This window comes from Plectropomus leopardus, chromosome 9 (assembly GCF_008729295.1).
Source record: "Plectropomus leopardus isolate mb chromosome 9, YSFRI_Pleo_2.0, whole genome shotgun sequence".
Lineage (NCBI taxonomy): Eukaryota > Metazoa > Chordata > Actinopteri > Perciformes > Serranidae > Plectropomus > Plectropomus leopardus.
The window spans coordinates 9,278,407-9,303,637 of record NC_056471.1 but is presented as its reverse complement, the minus strand read 5'-3'; the positions used below and the strand labels follow the sequence as shown (position 1 = coordinate 9,303,637).

General features: G+C 41.4%; 1 protein-coding gene across 1 annotated transcript in view; it reads right to left on the bottom strand.

The window, feature by feature from the left end:
- Positions 1–805: 805 nt before the first annotated feature.
- Positions 806–25,231, bottom strand: part of si:ch211-26b3.4 (connector enhancer of kinase suppressor of ras 2) — a 77,385-nt gene continuing 52,959 nt past the window's right edge. The window contains exons 10-24 of the mRNA XM_042493215.1: positions 23,537–23,664; positions 22,645–22,856; positions 21,188–21,274; positions 20,197–20,405; positions 15,902–15,939; positions 15,750–15,792; positions 13,041–13,089; positions 12,251–12,423; positions 9,639–9,712; positions 9,432–9,503; positions 6,188–6,258; positions 6,007–6,107; positions 3,355–4,105; positions 1,295–1,557; positions 806–1,212 (exon numbers count right to left, since the gene is read on the bottom strand). Coding sequence (XP_042349149.1) covers positions 1,003–1,212; positions 1,295–1,557; positions 3,355–4,105; positions 6,007–6,107; positions 6,188–6,258; positions 9,432–9,503; positions 9,639–9,712; positions 12,251–12,423; positions 13,041–13,089; positions 15,750–15,792; positions 15,902–15,939; positions 20,197–20,405; positions 21,188–21,274; positions 22,645–22,856; positions 23,537–23,664 — 2,481 coding nt within the window. The 3' untranslated portion in view covers positions 806–1,002. The remainder of the gene's footprint in view (positions 1,213–1,294; positions 1,558–3,354; positions 4,106–6,006; positions 6,108–6,187; positions 6,259–9,431; positions 9,504–9,638; positions 9,713–12,250; positions 12,424–13,040; positions 13,090–15,749; positions 15,793–15,901; positions 15,940–20,196; positions 20,406–21,187; positions 21,275–22,644; positions 22,857–23,536; positions 23,665–25,231) is intronic.

The following is a 25,231-nucleotide window of genomic DNA, read 5'->3' as shown; positions in this document are numbered from 1 at the left end:
CATACTCTCTGTCTTCCCTCCGCTACCTCTAGAAGCATATCACAGTGGTAGTGGAACGCAAACATTTACATCAGTATACACAGCAGTATACACATATACACAAGTCTTTGACGACTAGAGAGAGAGAGAGAGAGGAAACAAAAAAAAGAAGAAAAGAGAAGGAGGAGATGGACAGAAACACAGAGAGAGAAGAAAAGAAAGAGAGGGAGAGAGATTGCAAACTGAATCGTAAGATTGCACTCTATCAGAGGAGCCTCCTTCTGCAGATACATTTTTATAACAGTTCACAGTTTGAAATAGTGTGCAACTAGCCAGCGCAATGGTCCCTCAATGCTCGAGATGCTTCATCGGATCCCAGAGGGAACCAGATAAACCAGCACTGATGGCTACCTGTCACAGTCTTGTACTAAAAGTCACTACTGTCCCCAAACTGTCCCGCCCGAAATAACAAGTGAGGTCCCGGTAAATCAACGAGATATGCACTGAGAGAACAAAAGAGAGAGAGAAAGGGGGAGAACTGGTGGCTCTGGGTGCAAAGTTCATCAGTACAAAAGTACAGTGCTGTGGTGAAAAGGATTCTCCTCTGTATTGCTGCTACATAGCTCCCCCTGCCCCCTGAAATCAACAGGAAAAACAAAAATATAGCAAAAACCAAGAGAATACAAAGGAACGAACGTGTTTAAAAAGTCTCCTTTTTTTCCCATTTTGCTCGACAAGCGTGTGGAGTTTATGCTGAGTTCCATAGACAAAGGAAGATTAATGCTTTCTGTTCAGGCATGCAATAGGCACCCTGTGGGGTCCTCAGGATTATCAAAAGTTCATACACGCAGGTCTCAGACTGTTCCCTCTATGATATTTACACATCTTACAATGTGTTTGTGTGTGTGTGTGTCGGTGTGTGCGTGCTCAGAGTCGTGATCAGGAGAGTGGATTCAGCTAAAGCTCTGTGTGTGTGTGTGCGTGTGTGTGAGTGTGTGTCAGTTCAGTCTTCGCACCCCTTTCTCACACGTGTGTCTCGATAAAGGAGTGTGTGTGGGTCATGAGAGGTGCTGCCAGCGGGGAGAGGTCGTCCTGGCCGTTGGTGCCGGGACTGAGCTGGCAGATGTCTGAGTAGAGCTCGCTGTGCCACTGCTTCCACTCTCTGAAGGTCTGGGAGCACAGGCCAGGGTCCTCCAGGAGGGCGCAGATTACCGCCAGCTCCGACTCTTTGGCCTGAGGAGGGAGACACAGCAGGGAGTTACCACACTGAATCCTCGCACGTCTTATTCTTCTCTAAATCCTCTGTTTGTGTTACCTTCAAGGTGCTGCGGAGGGCTCGGACTCGGTGCAGCCTGTCGTTGAGCAGAGGGTCCCTGGCTCTCTGTGTGAAACAACGTCGGAACTCCTGCCTACCGCAGGGTCTCGGGTCTCCCAGGGCCGTCACGTTGGCTTGCTCCAGGGCCCGGTAAAGCTGCTCTAGCCCATCCAACGGCTCCGGCTCACGGCCCTCGGACACCCGCCGCTCCCTTCCCTCCGACACCCTCCTCTCTCTGCTCTCCACTCTCAATTCCCGCAGGTCTGAGACAGCCAGGAGAGCAGCCGTAAGAGTGACATTCACTGCTAGAACCACACAGTGCGCTCCCTCTGGATATACAGTGCTGTTTAATATGGAGCTGAGACAATTAGTCGATTAACCCCTGAAAACCTTGGTAAATTGGTTTGATTTATTTCAGAAATGTGGGGGAGAAGGCAATGAGCAACATCGCAAAAGATTAGCGAGAAATAATTTTTAAAAATTACAAGAAAATGACCTAAAAATAAACAACAGAAAAATAAAAAACAAAAAGAAAACAAAAGAAAAATACCCAAAATCCAAAATGTGCTGTAACTTACTATTATTTAGTATACACACATATAAAAAAATATAAAAAGTAAAAAAAATATACATACAATATTATTAATGTACTGTATGTATGTTTTTTTCTCTTTCACAATTTAAAATATAAAATTATAGCAATTTTAAATATATTTTCAGGACATTTCTCACATTTTTGTGTCCCCACACTACCCTTTTTGCAATAATTTTGTGGTGATTTTCTTGTCGCCCTTTACCTTTTTCCTTGAAATTTGTGGGACATTTCCTGCAAAGATGTTCATTGCCTTTTTTTCCGTTTTTTTTAAATAAAACTGATTTCAATCTAGGGTTCAAAGGGTTAATCAATGAGCATGACAGAAATTGAATCAACATAATTCAACAACCACAACCTCGATAATCTGTTTGTTTTTTCCCCAAAATGGGCAAATATTCACAACTTAGAGCCACTAAACTGTGAATATATAAAAACAATAATCAGATTGTTTCATGAACAGCTAAAGTTAGAGTTGTTATTACCACTGAGGCATTAATATCTAAGTTGCATTTCACTGTTGTAGTATAATGCAACTTACATATTAATGCATCAGTGGTGATAATGAAATAATGTTATATTTAATACTATAACATTCACAGTGGCCCATTTTGTGCTTTAGAAGTGGTTTTACTTTTGATTCTTTTGAAATATTTTGCTCATAGTACTTTATTTAGGTAACTTTTCAGTGCATACATACTTACATTTACTTTCTCTCACTGCCTAAATGCATGAGCAGCTTATGAGACAATGGCTCCCTGGGCAAAGATAAAGAAAAGGCCCCACGAACTCTCCCACATATGAGCATGACATAGTCTCTGAGGTGGTTTTGCATCTCTTTGTAGTCGTTATGCTTGTTTTGTGTGTGGTTTTGTGCGCTGTTGTTGTCATTTTCTCTCAGTTAGTTTTCCGTCTTTTTTGGTTATTTTGTGTCTCTTCATAGTTGTTTTTTGTCTCTCTGAGATTATTTTGCATCTCTTTTTGGTAATTTTGTGTCTTTTTTGTTTTTTGTGTGTATCTTTTTGTTCCTCCTTGTGGTTGTTTTGCCCATTTTTGTAGTAATTTTTGTGTCTCCTTGCTCTTTGGTTCTCTTTGTGGTCACTTCTTTTCCTGGTTAGTATGTGTTTGAGTGACACTTCGCAGGGGAAGGTCAGGGGCCACCTGGGCCTGTACCCTGTCAGTTATCCCTACATGCCTAAATGATATCATTTGAGCCATAATGCATTTTTGACAAACTTATACTATCTGTCCCCTCTACCCCAATATTCTGTGTAACATCACCTGCCCAGGCCCATGTTTATGTATCACTGGTTTTATTGAGAGATAATTCACTCTTTAACACAATATTTTTGACATATTAGCTACTCTTAAGTTTGTACCTCCGAGGATTTTTTCATGTGCTTTTTAGTGTTTGTGTGTAAAAATGCTGCTCTTCTTCTATGAAACAGATTGTATGTCATTTCCTTACCCTCATCACCCTCCAGCATATCTGCTGCCTGCCCCTCTGCCTCCTCGTCCTCACTTCTCTCCTCCATATGAGCCGATGTGTGTAACAGCTTTCCTGGCATGGGGTCCCTGTTCCTGGGCAGACTCTGGCTGCGCTGCTTATGAGAGCGCCGGTGTGTGTGGCTGTGTGTGTGTGGACCTCGCTCCAGAGGGAAGGGCCCGTCCCTCTCCCTGTCCCTCTCTGCGGCGTGGTGTCTCCGTACGGGCAGCGTGGCCTGCCTGCGTCTCTCCGGGGACATGCCCTGTCTGCCCAACCCTCCGTATAGCCCCATCTCTCCAGCCATGCTACCCATTAGGCCTCCGTACTCGCTCTCCCCTGGAGCTGTCTGGAGGAAGTGCAGCCCTGCGCTCGTCAGAGGGGTCTCAATGAGGTCCTGCCAGGAGCGGCGCTCACGGTGGGAGGAGCGGCAGCCAGATGAGTGGGTACTGGTGCTGCCTGTGCCCGTGCCCATGCCCATGTCTCCGCGCTGGTCCTCTGCAGAGGAGTGGGAGTGTGTGGACTCGCTGGAGAAGTGTCGACCGTGCTTGGGCTCCGGGAAGGGGCTAGAAGAATTGACCTGGAGAGGGAGAGGGGAGGTGGAAGAGACCATCTGTGGAGGGATGGGGGATGTGGAGGCACTCATTGATGGAGGGAGTGGGGACGGAGTGGAGCGCATAAGGCTCATGGAGCTAACGGAGCGGGGCAACTGGTCATAACTGTGAAGGAAGTTAGCCTGAAGGGCCGAGGGTTTGTGAGGCAGACAGGTTGGTCAGTATGCAGAGGAGTGAGGAAGGACAGATGGAAGTCGACAGAGAGGTGAAAGGTGAGCACAGATACAAGGAAAATGTGACCCGCAAAACAAGGACAGGGAGGAAGTGTGCGAGGAAGGAGAAGAAAGAAGGACAGAAGAATATAAAGAGAACAAAAGATGAGAGCAAAAAAGCAATGAGATGGCAGATGACTGATATGACTGTTGCATGACTCAGCTGGGAAAATGTGGTACCAACGCCACTAAACCACCCTCCGAGTAAAAGTCTATGATGGGGCGTTTTCACCAGCAGGTTGTTTCAGTACACGTTTTTTTGTGTGAAAAGTTGTGGAGGGTACCTTTGGAACCATCCCCATTTTTGGTCACTCTTCTGCTTGGGGTACCTCGCACCCAGATACACTACTAAAAGGAGGAACTAGAAACGCTGCAGTCCATTGATTGGTCAGTAAAGGATCAACACTCTGTGCAGCCTCTAGCAGCAGCTGAAGACTGAGAAAAAAAGATGTAATTCACTGGGTCGACTTCCAAAAAGTTTTAAGGTGGAATGTTTACTTTTAATGTTCTCAATGCACGAGATGAGAACGTGATTATTCCAACACACCTTCAATATCATCAGGGTTCCCACGCATTTTTACTAATGCTTTTCCAAACTTTTCCGTTATATTTTACCCAATTATATAAGAATTTTAAGAGGGGTAGGAATAAAAATACGTACTTCCTGGGTATTTGTGAATAAGCAAACTGCTAGAGCTTGTTATTTTTACTCGCAAATTAGACATTCCCGGACCAGCTTCATATGCCAAAAAGGCCAGACTGGCAAAAATGGGTACTTTGCAAAACATCAAGGCAAGGCCTCTTTTGAAGGTTACATAACTAAAGATCTAATTGACTATCATACAGCGCAGTGCTGGATTCTAAATGCAACATATTTTGCATAATGTTTGACATGTTTTGGGATATTTATGAACATATTTTGAACAATACATATTCAAAACTTTTAGTAAACTTTCTATTAATTCCAAAACATTTCCAGGCCTTAAAAACAGTTTTTCTAATTTCATACCTTTTCTAGGAATTTCATGACCAAGGGGACCCTTTTTTAACATGACAACTTTGACCACTCCATCTGTTTTAATGTCTCTCTTGGATGATTTACTTTTTTAGTAATGAGTCAGTCTTCAAAAGTTTAAAAATTGTAAATTGATTGCGACCAGATTGTGTGAACAGTATATTCTAATCATCACTTGGAGAAAAAAACGCGGTGGAGCGTTGTTCAGTGCGCTTCGGCAGCACTAAACCCCTGCTCTTGCCTGACAAGGAGTCAATGCACAAACTCGCTAAATCCCATTGAGAGAGACTCTTTCTCCATCCTGCAGCCCCCATCTGTATATACAAGAGGTGCGGACTTCACTCTGTATCACTGGTGAATAAGGAAATACAGCAAGTCCTGCTGGACGGAGCTGTGACACCAGCCCGCCCAGATGTAAGAGTACTGTCTTTGTGGAAACGCCAAAAAGATCTAGGGTCTAGGTACCTCTTCATGGGTGTTACTTTGGTTCCAAAAGTACTACACCGAAAGCTTTTGATGGAAACACAGCTTTACATTATCTTTCAGGGATGTCATGAGAAATTGTCGCCACCTAGAGGTCAGACTGTGAAGTAGTTCTGGCAGCAGAACACAGACGAGTGATGGTCTAGGCTGCTTACTAAACCAGATACTCTCACACTCTGATGTTTTATTAATGTTGAGAGCCTCGCTCTATGCAGCTCAGAAAACTGTGGGGCTTTTAGGAATGAAATATTCCATCAGAATGAAACCCTGCAAGGAAATTGTTGAGTATGTGCGTGTGTGCGAGTGTACTTACTGATGGTGTGCGGTGATAAGTATCACAGAGGGATGAGGGTCCCTCCTGTTTGAGCGTCATCGAGCCATCCACCTCGTCTTGATCACTCTCACTCCAGTAGTCTGAAATTGGGATAGACACGTGTGCATGTTAGCATATCATGGATGAAAGAGTAAAGTCTAGTCAAGTGAATCTGTCTCACCTTCATCAGGGCGTGGCACCTTGTCATCTGGTGTGTAACCAATAGCAGCCAGTCCTAGCCGGTTCATCCACCTGGAGAAAACATGGAAAGGAAAAAGAGGAAAGGTGAGGGATGACAGAAAGGCAGCAGAGGATGGATGAAAACAGGAGCAGTGGAGGAGGGGAAAGGATGGGTTATACTGGGTAAATGGTAGGTGATGAATAAAAAACTTTGACTTTAAATAATTTAAGCGGTGTCTCTTCACAGTTGATATCTGTCTGACGGACTCCTTCCCCCCAATGAGGAGAGAAAAGCATCGAGATAATTAAAGAGATGGATGCAGAAAGAGAGAAGTGACAATCCTCTGTCCTGTCTCTCTCTGCAGAGAGTCTCTAACGGTGTTCTTTCCCGACATCTGTGCTTCCTGACCTCTTCTCATCCCTCTGTCAGATCCCGGCTTGTCCTGTGACTCTCTACTGACACCTAGTAATAAGGTCGCTACTAAGAATAGAGGCCAGTCTGTGCATGAGGAACAGGAAACGTGTCATACGAAGAAGTTTATTCTACAATAAGTAATTTCCACATAAAGATTAAAGGCAGTGGTGGTGGAAGTGTCCAGATCCTTTACTTAAGTAAAAGTACTGAAGCCAACCTGTGAAAATACTGTGTTACAAGAAAAAGTCTAGTATTGAAAATGGTACTGAAGTAGACGTAAGTAAGCATAATGAGGAAAATGTACTTAAAGTATGAAAAGTAAAAGAACACAATGCAGAAAAATCTTTAAAAAACAATAAAAAAGACACACACCCGAAAAACTTAAAATGATTAAAAATAGAAAAAACCCCCAAATGATTTAAATAAATAGCAAAACAACCAAAACCTCAAAATCATAAAAAAAACAAAACACTCCTAAAACTTAAAATAAAAAAGCAAATAGAAAACACCACCTAAATAAATGAAAATCATTAGTTAGTTTATCAAAATAATTGGCAATCAATGAAACTGACACCAGCTGCAACCAAGATTACATATTTCCCTAGCATTAGCATGTAGCTACATGTAGCAGTTTATGTGATGTAAACACTTGCAGTAGCGTGCCTGGAGCAGATGACCATGTAAAGATATTTGTCATTGGCCAATTTTAATTGCTAGCCACTTAATTACTTATACATAAGTTCACCTCATTACTTAAAACTTTGGCCTTGTTTAATAAAAACATGTTATAAACACATTGTAAGACATAGTTTGTCTTACTCCTCTGGGCCATGGAGCGCCGTCATTGTCCAAAGATTATTAAACACACAACAGTGAGCCACTGTTGCACTGGTGAACATGTTGCTTCATGAACATGAACATGGGCACTGTAGTTTTTGAGTTGAACTGACATATATAGTTCAGCTGCCAGGGATACTTATTAGCACTTCAAATGTTTATTAATCTATGACTGAAAATAGTCTAAAAGAAAAGGCATTATTTTCTTCTGTTTGTGTAATGTTTGCTAAAACAACAACAACAACAACAACTATGTACTAATAAAACTATGTACTTGTGAGCCATTTCTAAAGATTTATTTCTTTATAAGGAAGAAGTGGGCTAAGGGAGCTTGAGGCAGGGTAAGGAAATCAAACAGTACTAGTGAGAGAAACGTTCCAGTTCCAGTAATGCATTGCATTTTAATATTTTTATGGGATTTTCAGTGAATAAGGAAAAATTTGGAACAAGTTATCTCAGTCACTTTTGATCATCTTCTTTGCCTTTTCCTTGAATTCAATCTTTGGGGTGGCTTTCGATTATCTGTCTGCAGATATGAGCTATTTTGTGCTCTTAGTTGTAGCTGGGGTTTTTTTCTCCCAGGAACCTTTTCAGGGACTCAGAAATTTTACCCATATTTTGACCGGAGAAACCAGAGTGTAAATTAAGTTGTTAGGCTATTTTATCCCTGCTCTGAGTTTAGTATTTTACGGTGGGACAGGACTGTTTTCTACAGAATTTTTCTACTGCAACTGCAAACACTGTATCAATGTTTCTGTGAACTCTACTTCAGCACAGTCTAACAAAACTAGGTTCCAGGACTAGTAATGCTGTTAAAGGCTGTGACACACCAAGTCAACATCAGAGAACTAGCGGGGATTAAAGTCCCCAGCTGTATCACCTCAAGTAGCCATGTCTCGGCCAACAAGTTGCACAAGAACACTCCAGCTGGCAACAAGCACGTATGCTCTGCACTTGCCTGAGAGGAAATACCCCTCCATACCAGCAGAAGGCGGTTGCCTGTCATCGTGATTCAAAACAGAAAAAAAACCTAAGACCTTTAGACCTCCCTCCCTCTTGACTTTAGCTTTTTTTTTTACGTTATATTCACTTCCATCTCTCTTCTTGTGTGCTAAGCTGAAAAGCCAATCACAGTGCTGGGCTCCACTGCCGCCGCTGATTTAAGATGCAGAGGCCACGGACGATTGCAGTCGTCCCAAGATAGGCAAATGACTGACTATTGGCTTGGTGTGTCAGGGCCTTAATGCCTACCTTACCGATGTTATGTAAATTTTTGACTATTTTTGGGTGACAGAAGTAAGTATTAGTTATCTTTCACATTGGTTTTGTTTCAGAATCTAGGCATTCTGTCATGTTAAATGGCTTGAAAAATAGTGCATATAGCTTCTGTAAACTGAGAATAAAATCTCGCCAGGGGAGCATGCCCCCGGACCCCCCTCCCCCTCAGTTTGGGCTGAGCCCCGTCTGTTTACAAGTCTGGCTCCGCCCCTGCTCTGGAAGCTCAAAAAAATCCACATGTAAGTGCACAAAAAAGCCATGATAAATTCTCCCAGCACATTAAGCCATTTTTCTGATGACTATACCAACACCTTTCACATGCTTTCACACACGCACCTCCGAGCGCAGTATGGAAGTCAAATATAGCTGGTTAATTACTCTCCCCCAATTATCTCCCCATGTCATTGAGGAGAGGTGTGGATAATTAGAGCTCATCAGATAGCACTCCTGCAAGTATCACTGCCATCTCCCTCTCACACGAGCACACACGTGACACACAAACATTTACACACACACACACACACACACAGAGTTCTACATTTAACAACAGAGGGCTGGGTTCATGCCTTATTCATGCACAGTGTTGTGTGGGCTGTTGCCTTGTGTAAACTTGGTTTACTCAGATAAAATATTCATGAAAGGACACGTGACCCCCCCCTCCCCGGCATCTGACTGTTGTCCACATTGAGACACAAACACCCACTCACTTACTCACCTGTTCATTTCCTCAAGACAATCTGTGGCGAAGAAGAAGCTCTTGATTTTGGGATGACAGGCTTTGAAGGCGCTGCAGTCGGTCGGGGAGAAGAAGACTGATTAGTGTTTTGGTGTACGCGCCATAGGTGTGTGTGCTGTTCATGTTGTGTGGGTGAGAGCAAATGTGCTTGATTAGTAATTTCGGCGACATGTGAGGGACACTCACAATTTCCGTCTGCACTCTATGGCTCGGTCTATTCTGAACTCGGGGAGGCTGATGAAGCCCTCAGCCTTCTCATCCTGCAGGCAGAGACAGATGGAGAGTGGTGGTACATCATCAACACAGAGAACAAAATGTCATACATACTGATATCGCAATTTTATTTTGGACAGTGTTATGCTCTTCAAGCATATGAAAACGGCATATGTTGTTTGTGTTGGCTCCTTTCACCACTTGACATGGAAAAGATGAGATATGACGATCCTGTCTAGAAAATCGAGTTATAAAAAAAAACTATCACATTTACAGTTCATTTTTATGTCTTTTTTTTATAATCCGACACATTTTAATATCAGGTTCCCACAACAGATCCTTAAAAGGTTTCAAAGGCATGGAACTAATCAATCTAAAAATAAGGCCTTAATTGGTATTAAATTGACTTAAAATTAAATTAAAACTTAAATTAATCTTTTAAATGACTTAAATATGCTCTAAGATTTTATGAGGTTTTTTTTTTTTTTTTTTTTTTAGATGGCACTGTAAAAGTGGTAGAATGTAGATTGAGTCACAAAATCGCCCAGAAAATCAACCAAAAATTGAAAAAACAGATATTTCCCACTTCTGTTGGTAAACCGAGTAGATACTTTTCTGATAATATTATATGTTCATTGTCTTCCATTTGTTTCACTCTAATAAGGATTGTCTTTTCAACATTTCAACATTTTCTTTTCAAAAGTCATGTTTTTATTTTAATCTCAATTCCAAGTGGCATTAAAAGTCTTAAAAAGTATTAAATCTTCCTTGCCTTAAGCTGCAAGAACCCTGTAATGATAGTTCTTGAATTAACCGAGTTGCATTGATTGGTCTATTAATCAGTCAATTGACAGAAAATTACTCTGTAACTAAACCGTAAAGCAAAAATGCTTAAATGGCTCCAGCTTCACAAATGTGAGAATCAATTGCTTTGCTTGTCTTACATTACATTAAATCAAATATTATTGGTTTTTGGATTGTTGGTCTGATAAAGCAAAATACTTGATGAGGTCATCTAGGGCTCTTTGAATTGAAATGGATATTTTTTCCTCCTTTTCGATGTCTTATAGAATAGTGATTCCCAACTGCAGGGTCACATCTAAAAGTGGGTCACAGGTTCATTCTGAATGGACCAAAAGTAACTTTTGAGATTATCAGCGTGTAAAAAACAAATTTATTTTAAAGTAACAGTGGATTTCTGGCAAAGAACTTCTAGAAGAACCTTTTTGTTTTATGCTTGCAATGTGTTTTATTTCTTTGTGTTATTAGCCAATGTGGTGTTTACATTTTGTGAAATAAAACTGAGTATGTGGTTATTTATCTAATGTGTGGACCTTGAACCAATGACTAATGAGAAATCTGGACCACATGACCGCGTCAGTTGAAAACCACTGCTAAAGAACAAACGATTAATCGATCAAGAGATTCCTTGACAGTCAAAGCAACTAGCAAAAAAGTTTCTGATAACATGCAAAACTAAATATTTATTTTATTACATTATTCATTCTTTATTTCTTTTAATAACTGTAATTGTAACTACATTGCAATTACACTGTATATTTTATGTAACAATGTTTGGATATAAGATTTTAATATTCTTAAAATTAATCTGTATTTGGGGCGCCTGGTGGCTCAGTGGATAGAGCAGGTGCCCCATGTATAGAGGCTGTGTCCTTGCTGCAGCAGTCATGGGTTCAATTCCAGCCTCAGCCCCTCGCTGCATGTCATTCTCTCTCTCTCTCCTCATTTCCCCCTCATGCTGTCCTTTCAATTAGAGGCAAAAACACTCAAAAAATATCTTTAAAAAAAAATTAATCTGTATTTAAAGGGGCACACTAGTTAGTATAACGCTTTTATAAAAGTTGGGAGACAAACAAAAAAAAACTGAAGCAGTAGCGGCTAAAATATTGTGCTTTTTAGTCCGTAGTCAAGCTCCAAAAGCACTGGATCCTACAATTCCAATAAAGCAAGTCACTTTCACCTTTTATTAGAGATGTTAAATACAGCCTTTGTTTGCAGTCAGTGTCCCCACTTTATAGCGCAGATTTGCTTTCAAATATTTAAAGTCTCCAACATAAATCAAGATAACTCTATTTTCTCATCCTTTAGAAAACTGACTGCTACAGAAGACATTTTACAGGTGTTTTTACTCATCGAGCAATAGTCTCCATGACGAGGAGACTGACTATTTTGTGTAAAATTGTTAGAGTGTCCCTTTAATTCCCTGATTTTTTTTTTTTTTGTTGTTGTTGAAACTGTGATATCTGACCATTGTGCATCAATTTCAATTTTACCTGCTTCATATAAGCTTACTTTTCTTATCAGAATTTACTTATTAATATATGTTTTTAGTTTTTAGGTTGCAGTTGCACCTCCATCATTTTATGTATGGACTCTATGCTGTTTGACATATCTTAAAATTGGAAAGTGGCATATAAATAAAATTATTATTATAATTTTTATTTTGTCAATAAAATAGTTTGAACAACTTGAATGAAGATGTAGGGAGAGAAAGGGATGCGGATGAAAAATAGAGTCTGACAAAGAGATTTAGGACATTATGACAGTTGAATGTTGTTCCTTACATTTTGGTTGGTGTACCAGTAGAGGCAGGACTCTTTGAGGATAAACCAGTACTTCCTCCATTTCTGGGTGAAGTAACCTTTAGCATCTTTCTTCTTCCACAGCCAGCCCTCACAGTCACCATGGCCCAGGTCCTTACAGGAAATTCTCCTTCGACTGGCACTAGTAAGGGAACCTGCGAGAGAGGAAAAAAGGATGTTAATACTGAAAGTGATTTTCATAAGTAAAGTATAAGTGTAGCCATGTATTGAGTGGTTCCAGTCTGGCACTAACAGGCCGAATCCAAATGTCTAGACTCTTTAAGTCTGCAGTAGCTAATAGTCAGACTTTTCAAATGAAAAAATCAACACGCAGTGTTATTGCACATCTGCACAGCTAGAGTTTAACATCAGTGACGATCAGTCAGGTGTGGCAGGTGTCTGTAAATGTAAATTTTCTATTTTGCAAGAGCACTGTTATTGCACCTGTGTGTGCAATACTTTTTATCTGTGCATCTGGACTTTTCATGCACATTTTCATACACAGCAATGTGTTATATCAGCCTGTCTCAACTCTCCTTTTGATATTTCAAGCCCTGTCACCCTCTCACAGTCACACACCACAGTGCACATGTCAGTCACAGCGCTGAAAGTCTGCCAGGCTTAGTTTGGAGTTCAGACAGTTCGATTCAGCCACACTTTTAGGGGTAAAAGGTTCCCTTTTTCTGGAGGTACCAACACTAACATACATACACTGTGGCAGAACTGTAAAGATCATGTAAGACGAATGAAAAAAATGCACAAGTGTGTGTACCTTTACTTCTCTTTTTGGTTTTCGTTCTGAGAGAGGTGTAATGGAAAGACTAGAGGGGAGAGAGAAAAAACATGTTAGCACAAAAATATATCTAGGTTGGTGTTGATGCACGTAGAGAGGTTGCAGTGAGTTCACTCTCCATGTTTCGCTTATTTTTATTTTATCCGGCGCACAGCAGAGAGGATTACAGGCACAGAGGGATCACAATACTAAAACTGCTACAGCCAGGAAGTGACCTACAACCTGTGATGGAGAAATGAAAGCTGCCTGCCACAGAGACTAAAACCACACTGAGCTGCATCACCTTAGCTGCTACTTTTAGTCATTTCAAAACACTGAAAAGCATCAGAAAGATTTCAGTACCAAGAAGTTGAAGGTGACTCAGATTTTCAGTACCTAGTTCAGAAACTTTTTCTCATACTGTATCAAAAGGCGCTGGTGATGAAACCAACCCACTGTGGCCTAATTCTATGTTGATCGTAGGCTAATTTCTCTGCTGTCTTTAGCCTTGCTAACAGCTTGACTTTCCTGAAAAACAGCTACTTGTGCGGATGTTTATTGATAAAATGTAGTGCAGCAAAAGAGTCATATAGTCACTAACTCAGTCTACTCTTATACAATGTCTACTACTAATGTCTACTCTTATACAGCAGTGATACTCAAATTACAGCCGGCGGGCCAAATCTGGCCCCTGATAGAATGCTGGGTGGCCCCACAACCATTTTTTAATTCACATTAAAAGCAAAGTGATTTACACTTGGAATTGTTTTTGTATGTTTAGTATATATAAAGGGTGCCAGCAACAAAAAAGAGCTTGTTTATTTAAAAAAAAAAAAAGTACCTGTTGGGGATCCCCCATAACCCCCGACAGAGGTCTTAGCTAAGCCCCTGAGGTCCTAACAATCCTAGAAACACAATGAAATCCAAGAAATACCCTAAAACCTGAGCAACGTGTATGGCGCTGTTGCGACTGGACCCTGGCCTCATGTCATTTTGCAAGAAGCAAGTTGAGTATCCCTGTTATACAGCTTTAACTTTAAATCTGAAGAACGCTAACATTAGCTAGCATTAGCAATCATAAGCTCCTGGTCATACCAGTACATAAAAATGGACAACATGACAGCTCCCCAAAAGTGAAGCCAAAACATCTTGATCACCCCCTGGTGGCAGGTCATAAAGTCAGCTCCCTTAATGTTGGTGAATGGGACATGGACCAAACTGGAAACTAAGTACACAACAAAGAACGGTTTCCGTCGTTTGGCTTCATTTTTCTACAGTGGGAATAAGTGGAGATGCATCGACCATCTTTATATACAGTCTATGGTTGTGACTCACAACACATTTTCTGTTTGAGCAGTGGAACAAGACACGGCAGACAGGCCGAGGGATGACAGATAGGAGGGTTTCCTTCTATCTTACACATATCGCCCTGTCTTAGATAGTCTAATCTGTAATGTTTCTCCCTCATAGATTTACGCTTAATTGATACTAAAAAAATATGGAACAAAGGTCTCCCTGTATCAGTTCAATATGAAACACGTCTTTTAGTTTCCAAATACGGGATGGCTCCATGTTTTATGGGATGGTTGACAACCCTAGTTAGTTGGAACTGAAGTGCACTGACGGATTGTATTATATTAAATCCCAAATATGGTTTCTCTCAGTCACATTTTAATTCCTTGCTTGAAGTTTTGAGAAATACTTCTGCGCCCCAGTGTTGGTAAGGACCTGCAGCTCACGGCCTGAAAATTTTAGTTTTCTTTTCTCTATCATTGTTCTGCCTATTGTGCTCTCAGTGCAAATGCAACATTTATACTTTGTCACATGGATAATTGTAATCAGATGCAAAAAAAAAAAAAGGCAACTTGCACTCAGCTGCAAAATTTTCTGGGTGTGCTTGCACTGTAATATCATTGGCGCAATATCTTTTGTGAATCAGAGACGGGGCAGATGGTGGCTGCAAGTGATGTGCAATTCATGGTGGTATCACTGGCTGCAATCTGTTCTTTGTGAATTTTCCCCTGATTGTATTGAAATGAACTGAAGGGTGCCTTTTATTGCTTATGAATTAGACTTCTCATGTGCAAGGGAAAGAGTGTTTTATTTGTTTTTTCAAAGTAACATAGTCTCACGTTAAATAAGATTTTGTCTTCTAAAAACACATGAATTGTACATAATCTAATGCATCTCAAAGACGCTAATGTGAGTAGGCTACGTTGCTATAAAAATAGCTAAACAAACTTTTTGACTATTCATCTAGGTAACAAAGCCGAATAAATATTGGTTCATAGTCAAGCTGACTCATTGTATGCTACAACTCATAGTGCTTTGGAGGAGAGGCGAGGGCTAATGACTAAGACAGCTTCCTGTGTCACAGTAACCTAAATATGGAAACCAATTTACCTCATCCGACCGTTATCTTTTATTTAATTATTACGGTCCTGAATGGGTTTCATCTCAGGTATCTCTCCTATTCTTGTGTGCCTGCGTGTTTAGCTATTATTTGAACACAGTCGAGCTCCATGTAACAGCGGATGTGTTCTCGCTGTCGAAAGTCTCTGCTGCTTCATTAAAATGCAGTTTGAGTCAGAATCAAACTCTACCGGAAAAGCGGCATTATTAAAAAAAATCAAGTAAATAAACCCCCTTAGATTTACAGAACCTTTAAGAGACGCACAGTCAGCCCCGTGGCACTGTGTGTTCTCCTACCTTCCTCATGGAGGCTGCTCCTGAGCTTCCCGAGCCGGAGTACCTGCAAGACGACAGACAGGATTGAATGTGACCACAAACGACTGTTACAGCTCCTTCTGTCAATCACAAGCATGTGGTGGAGCCACGAACAACCACAAACACAGACTCACCTGTCTGTCGTGTCTGCTCGCAGTGTGTCCGCACCTCGCTGAAAGACAGAAGGGGAAAAAAAGGACTTCATTTAAGACCTTCTAATATCCCTCTATAGGTTTACCTACATTGTACCACACATAAACACTTTTTCTGCGCATCGTTGATGGTAATAAGTATTTTCTGTATTGTTTTTTGTATCTCTATTCCCTGTATTTATTGAAAATCTGGATAACTGACCTGCACATAAGAGGTGGGTATTGTTTCTAAGACACATTACACACCAAAGACTACTTTGACATATTTTTTTCATTTGAAACATTACAGACCCATGTAATTGTTGGCCCAATGATTAAAGTGCTGGTTAGCCTCTTTGCAGATATATACTGTATAAATAAATCCATTGAAGGCATAATTCACCTTTCAAACGACCATTTCTATGTGGATCACTCAGCCTGCGTTACATCGAATTCATGAAGAAAATGGTAAAAATTTTGATGAATTGAAATCATAGGCATGCAACAGCGCTCTACATTTACAGGTGTTATTGTGTGACTTAAGAGGTTTAAAATGTCAGTCCGGACTCACCAAAGACACAATAACACAAACTAACTGACTAAGGCAGTGGTAGAACAGCAGCTCCCATGTTCAGCAATGTAAAATGTATGTTTTTGTCAATGGAGTCTGGATCTGAAGAGTCAGTGCAGTTGCTTGTCAGAAAGGGCTGTTTATTTGGAAGTACTGAGTATAAGACTGGATAAATGAGACTTAGATTTTACTGCATGAGTTGTATGAGAGTTTGTGGACCCCACCAGCTTCAATTTATCAAGAATCTCCTCAGGTTTAAAAATCTTTGTTCATCTTGGAGGCATGCAGGAAAATGTTTTACCCCACAAATCTAACATAATATGAGGTGAAAAACTGATATACAAAAAGTCCTTTGGGGTGTGAAGTATTATTTTAATCCATTCATTTACACATTATATTACTGTAATTAGGGTAACCAACACTAATCACTGAGCCATGCAAGAGAAACAGCAAAAGTTTTCTTCACAAATTTAACTTAACATGGACTGATTTCAAACATAAATTATAATTTGGGGGTGAATCATTCCTTTAACTGTAAGACTAAACGTAAATATTTTTCTCTAAAGAAATATTTAAGAAAACTATTAGCATGAATTATCCCATAAAGTTTATATGACAAATTAGGTTAAATAAAAAAAAACTCAATTCAATGCAAAACGAGCAAATAAAATCAGTTTAGTAGTATGTATCTGTACTGTATGACATGAACACTAAAGAAAAATAACACAAGCAGGAGCTAGTAAGTAGTGTCGTTCTAACTGAGTATTGTGTTAATGTTTTTAGTTGAATGGTCATTTTTATCTGTTGAAAAGACATTTCATATATTGAAATGAAAATTAAATCTGTTAAAACAGAGAAAGTACAGCACAGTGTAGGTACTGATACTACTACTATTAAAAGTTGTCAGCCTGTCCTTAGGACTTATGCTGCCTACATCTGATCAATTCCATCACAAATTGTTCATTTTTTGGCTGATTACACACTTGATTCCTGGTGACTATAATTTAATCAAGACATTAACTACTATATATAATCCCATAATCCCCCTAATTAAATACCTGAATTTTGGATATTATTGAGAATGCTTCTTTTGTGCACTAATCTCTGCCCCAAGTGTGCACGCACTTTTAAACGAATGGGCCGACCAGGCACAAGCTTAGGGACCTAAGCACCCAGGAGAGGGTCAGGGGTCCCTGAACCATAGCCATTAGGCATGGTTTTATTTCATAACCCATTTGTTTACCATTATTTAACACATATGTGGGTGTGCTCATGCTGCTGTGGATGATTTCAGGGTAACATTGTTGTGTACAATGTGTAGGAAAATACACAACTACTGGACAAAGACACGAAACTCCACAAAATGCGCTTCGGTAAATTCAAATAACATGTTTTCCGCTAAAATGTTGGTGTTTTGTGTTAATAGAAAAGAATCATACAGAGGGAAGAAGAGAGAGAAACAAGCAGGTCATTAAGGTTAGCGTATGCTTGTTAGCGCAGGATAGTATACTTCATGTGCCAGCGAATAGATATGAGTCACCACCATGAGAAGCACACAGCTGAGAGGGTTAGTGAAGGCTGGTGTTAGCTAAGCTGTTAGCGCGCCGTGTATGTGTGTGTGTGTTTGTGCGCGTCGTGTTTTAAGCACAGTCTGTCAGTCGCGCTTGTAATTGGTCTGGCTGATGCTGAGTCATGCACCTACTCACAGGGATACGTGTCGGTGCCCGTGTGCGCGTGTAAGTGTGTGTGTGTTTGTCCAGAATAAACTCCTATTTAGACTCAGGCGTGTCTGAGGAGATGGGGATATTAGGATGAGTTAGGATGAGTCGTGAGATGGCTACCCTGCATACAAATGCACTCCCGTGTGCCAGTGTGTGTTTGTGTTTGTGTGTGTGTGTGTGTGCGTGTGTGTGCTGCCGTATGCATGAGAGAAAAGTTAGAGAGGGGCGTGTCTGAGAGTGTGACTGTCATTCTCATAATCCACGAAGTTGGCAGCCATGCAATGACACTGATCATCCTCACTCTCCTTTGTCTCCTCTACCTGACACACACACACACACACACACACACACACACACACACACACACACATTTACAACAATGTATGAGAATCTGTGAACACCGTGACCTCTCCTGCAACAACACACAGTCTCCCTCTGAGAGGACACACACTGTAAGACTGTAGATGAAGGAAGTTGAGTGAGTGAGCAAGGATTAAAGCCTTGAAGGTGATTTTAGTGCCACTAATCAGTTTTTTGCACCGCAGACAGTAGGAAAAGCACAAGTGATCATAATAAATTAATAATGGCTGAATTCAATTTAGCTGCTTTAGTTTTAGGGTCCTGGTATTGTGCATGCTGGCTCACTGTCAGACTGAGTTACTGGGACACTTGAATGGAATGGAGCACCAGCAATGTTATTAGTAACACCTGTGCTTTTATTACAAAGCACAGGTGTTAGCCTCCATCTTACTCAATACATCACAATCTATCAGATTTTGCTTGAGACACACTAGAGCAGATCAACAGCAGGTTGGGAGCCACTGGACTAATGTAGCTAACTTTACATAAATGAGTTAAAACTAGCTCCCCCTCAACCAGCTATGACAGTATAATGCTGCTTATGCATCTCATTATTAACAAACTTAGAATCAGAGGTGTTGACTTTGGTAACGTGACATAACTTGGACTTGAGCCTTTAGACTTAAAAATACTCCATACCTTCCCCCAAGCTCAAAGATTTTGTACAGGTACAAAAAATATGTGATGGTTAACAAAACGCTAACTGCAGTATGCAAATGTGCAAGCTGAAAATGAAAGACACAGTGTCCAACTTCAACATTGAATGTCACACAAAGAACAGGAAGTCAAAGCTGATATCAACACAATTAGTGAGCTAATGCTTTGCTTAAGGTAGCTTAGTAGTGGAGAGACTTTTTAACAAAAGTGTTTTAACATATAAATGCAAATTTTAAAAAAAATGATTGGTAATTTTTGTCAATTAAATATTGGCATTACTTTTATTGAACAGTGCATGTTGGCTTTGTGAGGATCTAAAACTTGAAGTTAAGATGTGGGACCTGACTTGGAACTTGTCAGTCTTGACGTGGGACTTAAGTGCTAAGACTTGAAACTTACTTGTGACTTGTAAAACAATGAGTTGATCCAATCCCTGCTCATAATGTAATACATGATAATGCATCAGTGACGTGCAGAAAGTGCTTTTACTTTTGGGAGCTGAGTACTTCTTCCATCACTGGGGGGGGGGGGGGGGTCTGGTAAAACATGCATCCATATTAATAACATTGTGTATACAAGTCACTGTGTGCAGACTTTAAATAATAAGGCTGGCATAATTCTATATTTAACTTATTGTTACTCAGCAACTCACAATAAAACATTGTTGCTTGATAAATACAGAGGAAAAATATGCAGCTTTGATTTGGGAGTAATACATTTCATGTCATGGTAGCGCTCTACACAAAATGTGTTCACAAAACAGACATAACACACTACAGTTGCTGACATGGAATTAAACAGACCATAGTGGACACAAATGGAAAAAATGTGTCAAGTTTTTCGTTGATTTTTTTTAAAAATTACATTTAAAATGAAAAATATAAATATTAAAATACATAAAAATGACTTGATATATGATTTATAGCGAGCAGCATTGCAAAAAAAATTGACTTACACATACTATACAAAGGTAAAAAGACTGTACATACAGGCAAAGCGTCGGGTGGCTGGTCGAGGCGCAGGGTTGAGGACAGCATGGAGGGGCTGATGGGAAAGCTAGGGCTGCTGGGATTGCGGCTCTTGCGCCGCGAGCGTCTGGTGGAATCCCGCCGGCTCTCTCTGCCCGGACCCTCGGGCTCCTCCTCGATCACCAGGATCTTGTCGTCGCTAAGGTAACGCAGCAGGGAGTTGTCTGAATCTGTGGGGATGAGGAGCAGTAGACAGGTGGAGAGGTTAGAGGATGGTGACTGAATGGATGACAGAGGGAGAAAAACCACAGAGGAGGGGGGAGAGATAGCATCGCAGAGTCGAAGGAGAACCCCAGAGTAGAAACAGATGAGGGTGAATAGACCCTTACTGATAAAAACCCAACAGAAAGGGATAAAAGTACCTCAGAGCTGCAGTATCTGATATGGATCCACAGCCGGGGACATACAGCTAATCTTTTTGCAATGATTATGCTGATTCGGAGGGCACTGCTGCTAAATCTTGTCAGTCACAGAAAGTTTTATTCGGCTTTAGCTCCGGATAGAGAAAGCTTCACACTTTATTTGTTTATTATCCATATACTTAAATGTGAAAAAACTAAAAAGTGACTGAGAGAAGGAGAAAAGTCAGACAGTAGTATTGTGCTTTAATGTTATTCATGGACTTTCTGATGGTAGAGTGGAGGATCCTTGGCCGAATACAGATTGAGTCTCGCTGCAAAACAGTGCAGCTGGTTAGAGCTGGTCACGTCGAAATACCCTCATTTGCAGAGCCGCTGAATAAATGCAATTTCCTTGCATTTATGTTTACTTGTCGCTCTGTCAGATACATACCTGCCAGATATGTATCCTCACACAAGCACACCACCATGGAGAACCAGAGGATGAGCTGAAATGTGTTATGGAGCAAAGCGCGGCACCGGTCTGACCCGTTTTTGTTACCTGTTTGTGTGTGGGGCTGTGTGTTTTTGTGTGTATTTGTGTGTGTGTGTACCTCGGCTCCCTCTCTTGCCCATGCTGGGTTCCTTGGCCTCGGCCATCCAGTTATATTCGGGAGGCATGGAAACGGGTCTGAGGTCACCTGGAAGGACCAATCAGCAGTCAGAGAGTCGTCTACGGGGGGGGGGGAGTGGGGGTGTCACGGAAAGGTGGTGACTGAGAGACAGCGTGGGAGACAGCTGGAGGGGTGGACATTGAGACAAAGTGTGTGCAAGTGAGGGGGAAGAAACGGCAGACTCTTGAGTCAAAGGACTGCTGTGACATGCAAGGTAAAGGTCACACAGCATTATTCTCAGGTTATGGTGTCAAGTTAGTTTTTTATTCATGTAAATTCCACAAACAACAGGGCTGGCTGGAGTAGCAGTCGTGCTAGTGAGATAATGTGCTAGTACATTTAATGTGGGCCGATAACCACTGATGAGCTATTATCCTACAGTTTGTTACTGTTACTGCTTGGTACTGTATATCTGTATATTGTACATGGTGTCATGACCAAGTGGAAACCTCCGAGGCTGAAAATGAAGCCAATGCCAAAGTGCCAAAGGCGTTCCTCAAATGCCACTTACTGTAAAATGTTTGGTTAAATAATGTATTGCCTTTAATGTAAGGTATTTACTTAATGCAGAGTAACACCATCCCAGTGTGGCTGAGGGCACTGAGGGAAATGTGATGTTGTGTGGTGAGGTTATAGGTCAGTGGCATTGTGGGTAAGAGCAATGTGGCTGCAGACGACGAACATACGACTCCAGAGTAACGATATTTCACACCAGGTCCAAGAGATGCACACGTTAATTGTTCTTTTATTATCATAATATCGACAGAAAACATCAGTACAAAGCGTGGCCATTAATTCTTTGGACCAGTGTAGCTACACAATCCAGTAATATAATATTGTATTTATTACTTTGACATGGGTCATTCTGCAGTATTGGATACTTTTACTTTTACACTACTTTTTTTAGTGCTCAAAGTATATTTTGGCCCTAACAGTTTTATTCATTGATAACCTTTTTACAGTTTGGTATCTTGACGGTACAAGCTGCCCACAGCTAGCAAGACAATAATAAAAAAGTCTTCTGATGCTTTGGTCTGGCACATGACCCTCGCCTTGCACATCATAGGCCTCTTGGAAGTCTCCAAAGGAGATACAGGATGTTTAGAAAGGTGTCTCGGACAAAGGTGACACAAGTGGTGGGGCAGACAGGGAGCTGGACACACTGTGTTTGGACTGACCCTTTGGTATGTGATCAGTGTTTTTGGAACGTGCGTACGCGAGGTAAAGACACAGAGAAGCAGAGCCATGAAGTGAGTAATGATGAACACATAAGGAGGAGTTCTGCGAGAAAGGATGAGAAAAATGATGAGAGAGAGCATGCTGTCCCACAGAACAAACTCAGGGCCGGAGCCTTCATTGCCCCCATTCAAACTGTGGCATTGCGCTCTCTGTCTTACCATGGGTGGGGGTCTTGTCCCGCCGGCGAACCCCCGTATTGCGGCCCCGGTCGTAGTCAGGCCCTGGGGGTCCGTCTCCCTCCAGCAGGGAGAAGTACTGACCGCTGTCCTGGTCCAGGTAGTAGCTGACTGCCTCTGAACCTTTGGAGCCAGACTGGGAGCTAACGCTGTAGCGGCTGATGTCATCACACGACATCAGACCCAGCTCCTCCCTGAGGAGAGCAGAGTCGTCATCACCATCACCAGCAGGGTCATAATAATCAGGGTTCCTACAGCTTGAGACAGGGTAGATTAAGACTTTTTTTAATCCTTCTTGGAATTAAGTTTAGAACCAATTCAACAACAAAAATGAAAATATATATATATTTTTAAAGACATGGTGGAGAATAGGATAGAGAAGAACAGGGAAAGTCTGCAATTTTTTTTGCCAATTTTGTGTTTTTCACTCCGACTCAGGTCCCATCGTGCAGAGATGATTTTTTTTTTTTTTGCATTAAATATTCTGAACCTTGTATGCATTGCCTTGCAACTTAATTTAATAGCCAGTTTTTGTTGAAATTGAACGAGCATCATCAATGTGAGCACTATTGGCTAATCTGTCCTAACCTGTTAATGCGAGAAGTATTCAGTAAATTAAAAAAAAGAGGAGGGACAAGTTATTTTGAGATTTTACAATGCAACATCAGAAAAAACAATTCAAAAAGCATCTAAAATCTACTTCCCATTTGTACCAATTTCAAGACATTTGAAAGGTTGATTTAAAACATTTTAATACCAGTACAGGCCTTATTCTTTAATTATTTAAGTCAATTAGTTTTAAGACTTTTGAAGGATCTGTGGGGACCCTAATAATAATGATAACTGCTGTCATCAAACATCCATGTGTGCTGACCTGGTGCTGTAGAGTCCAGAGACAGGGGAGAGGATATAGACGTCCTGCATGCTGGGGGCATCCATTTTGGACATGCCCAAAGTTCCACCGGGTGTTGGGGAGGTGCTGGTTGGGCTGGTGGGAACCGGCTGACAGGAGAAAGAGGAGAAGAAGAAGGAGAGAGTGACTCACACCTTTTCATTGAGTCATAATTGGAGGATGGCGAGGGGGATCGCGGAGCGCAACCTGCATAAACAGAGCATTAGATCTTTTCCTGCCCCACAGAAAAACAAACAAGCACACAGTTTACGGTGTTACGAGGAGAAGGGAGCCCTTTTATTTGTGTTCTCTTTCTTTTACTGCAGCCCCACGCTCATTTTAACACTGAATCACAAACACGAGAGTTATTTCCACAAAGCTGCCATGTTGTGTATGTTGTCTTTTTTATATCTGTCTGACTGTGCAGCCTCTCCCACGTTCAATCACTTCACTATTCTGTCATTTTGTCTCAAGCCTCTTCACTCACACGGGGCTCTCCATGTCTGTTCCCATGACAACCCTCTCCTCTCCTTCTCCTGTGCTACAGGAGAAGGAGAGGACAGGGGAAAGCTAGAGTGGCCTCCTCCTCAGCTTGACTCAAGGACACGTATATTCATTTGTCATCAGGTCCGCCGTGAGGACAGGGTGCCTCGCTTCTGATGTCACGGAAACCCAGTCCAAATTTCAAGTGAATTATATTTGTCCTCAGCCGGAACAGCTGGTGTGACAAATACGCACCTCGTGCAGACAATTACTCCCTGAGGAAGAGGTTTCCAGATTTTATTTTTACAAAAAAGGGTGTTTTACTGTATGTCAGAGGAGGACGCTCCATTTTAGAGAGGAGACGGGAGTGTGTACAGAATGGATAAACAGACAGAGAGCCTGAGCGACGGTGAGGCGGGCAGCGTTCTCATTAAGGAAGGCCCGGTGTTTCATCATTTCATCAGCAGTGCATTAGGCAAATTCATTTCATATTCCAAACTTTCCATCCTCCCTCCTCCTCCTCAGAACCCTCACTACCTCCATCCCCATCCCCGGGCCCTGTCTCTATCTTCATGTCTTTCTCTCTCTCACAATCTTCCTCTTATGAAGGCAGCTTACAGTAAGACGGCTTCACGATAAATAATGAAGACGGGCTGCAAAGAGAGGGAGAGGAGAGAGCAAAGGAAATAGGACAAAGAGAGAGAGACAGAGAGAAGGAGTGAAGGAGAAGGAGAGAGAGAGCGAGGCGGGAGAGCTGTGCAGTGTGGTGACTGGAGCTGAGAGCGAAAACAGTAATTTAGTGATTACAGCCCACTGCTGCCTGCATGGAAAAAGGGGGGAGGGGGTAGTGGGGGTGGAAGTAGAGAGAGATGGGACCTCCACAGCGGGTGAAATACCAGTCTGTTAAAACAGCACTTAAACCATCTGACCCCCGCTGCGTCCACTCCAAACCACTACAACAACCAAAAAATCTGCTGCTCAAATCCTCTCCAGACCGATTTTTCTCATTCCACCACCTTTACACGCACACACACACACACCCGCACGCGCACACACACACATACACACTAATACGCTTAACATAATATTTTGACTGTAAGAGACTTAAAGGTTCAAGAGCAGCATGAATAAAAAGTTTACAGTAGGGCTGCATAATAAACTAAATTTAATGAAGGCTGACAACAATATGTTTTA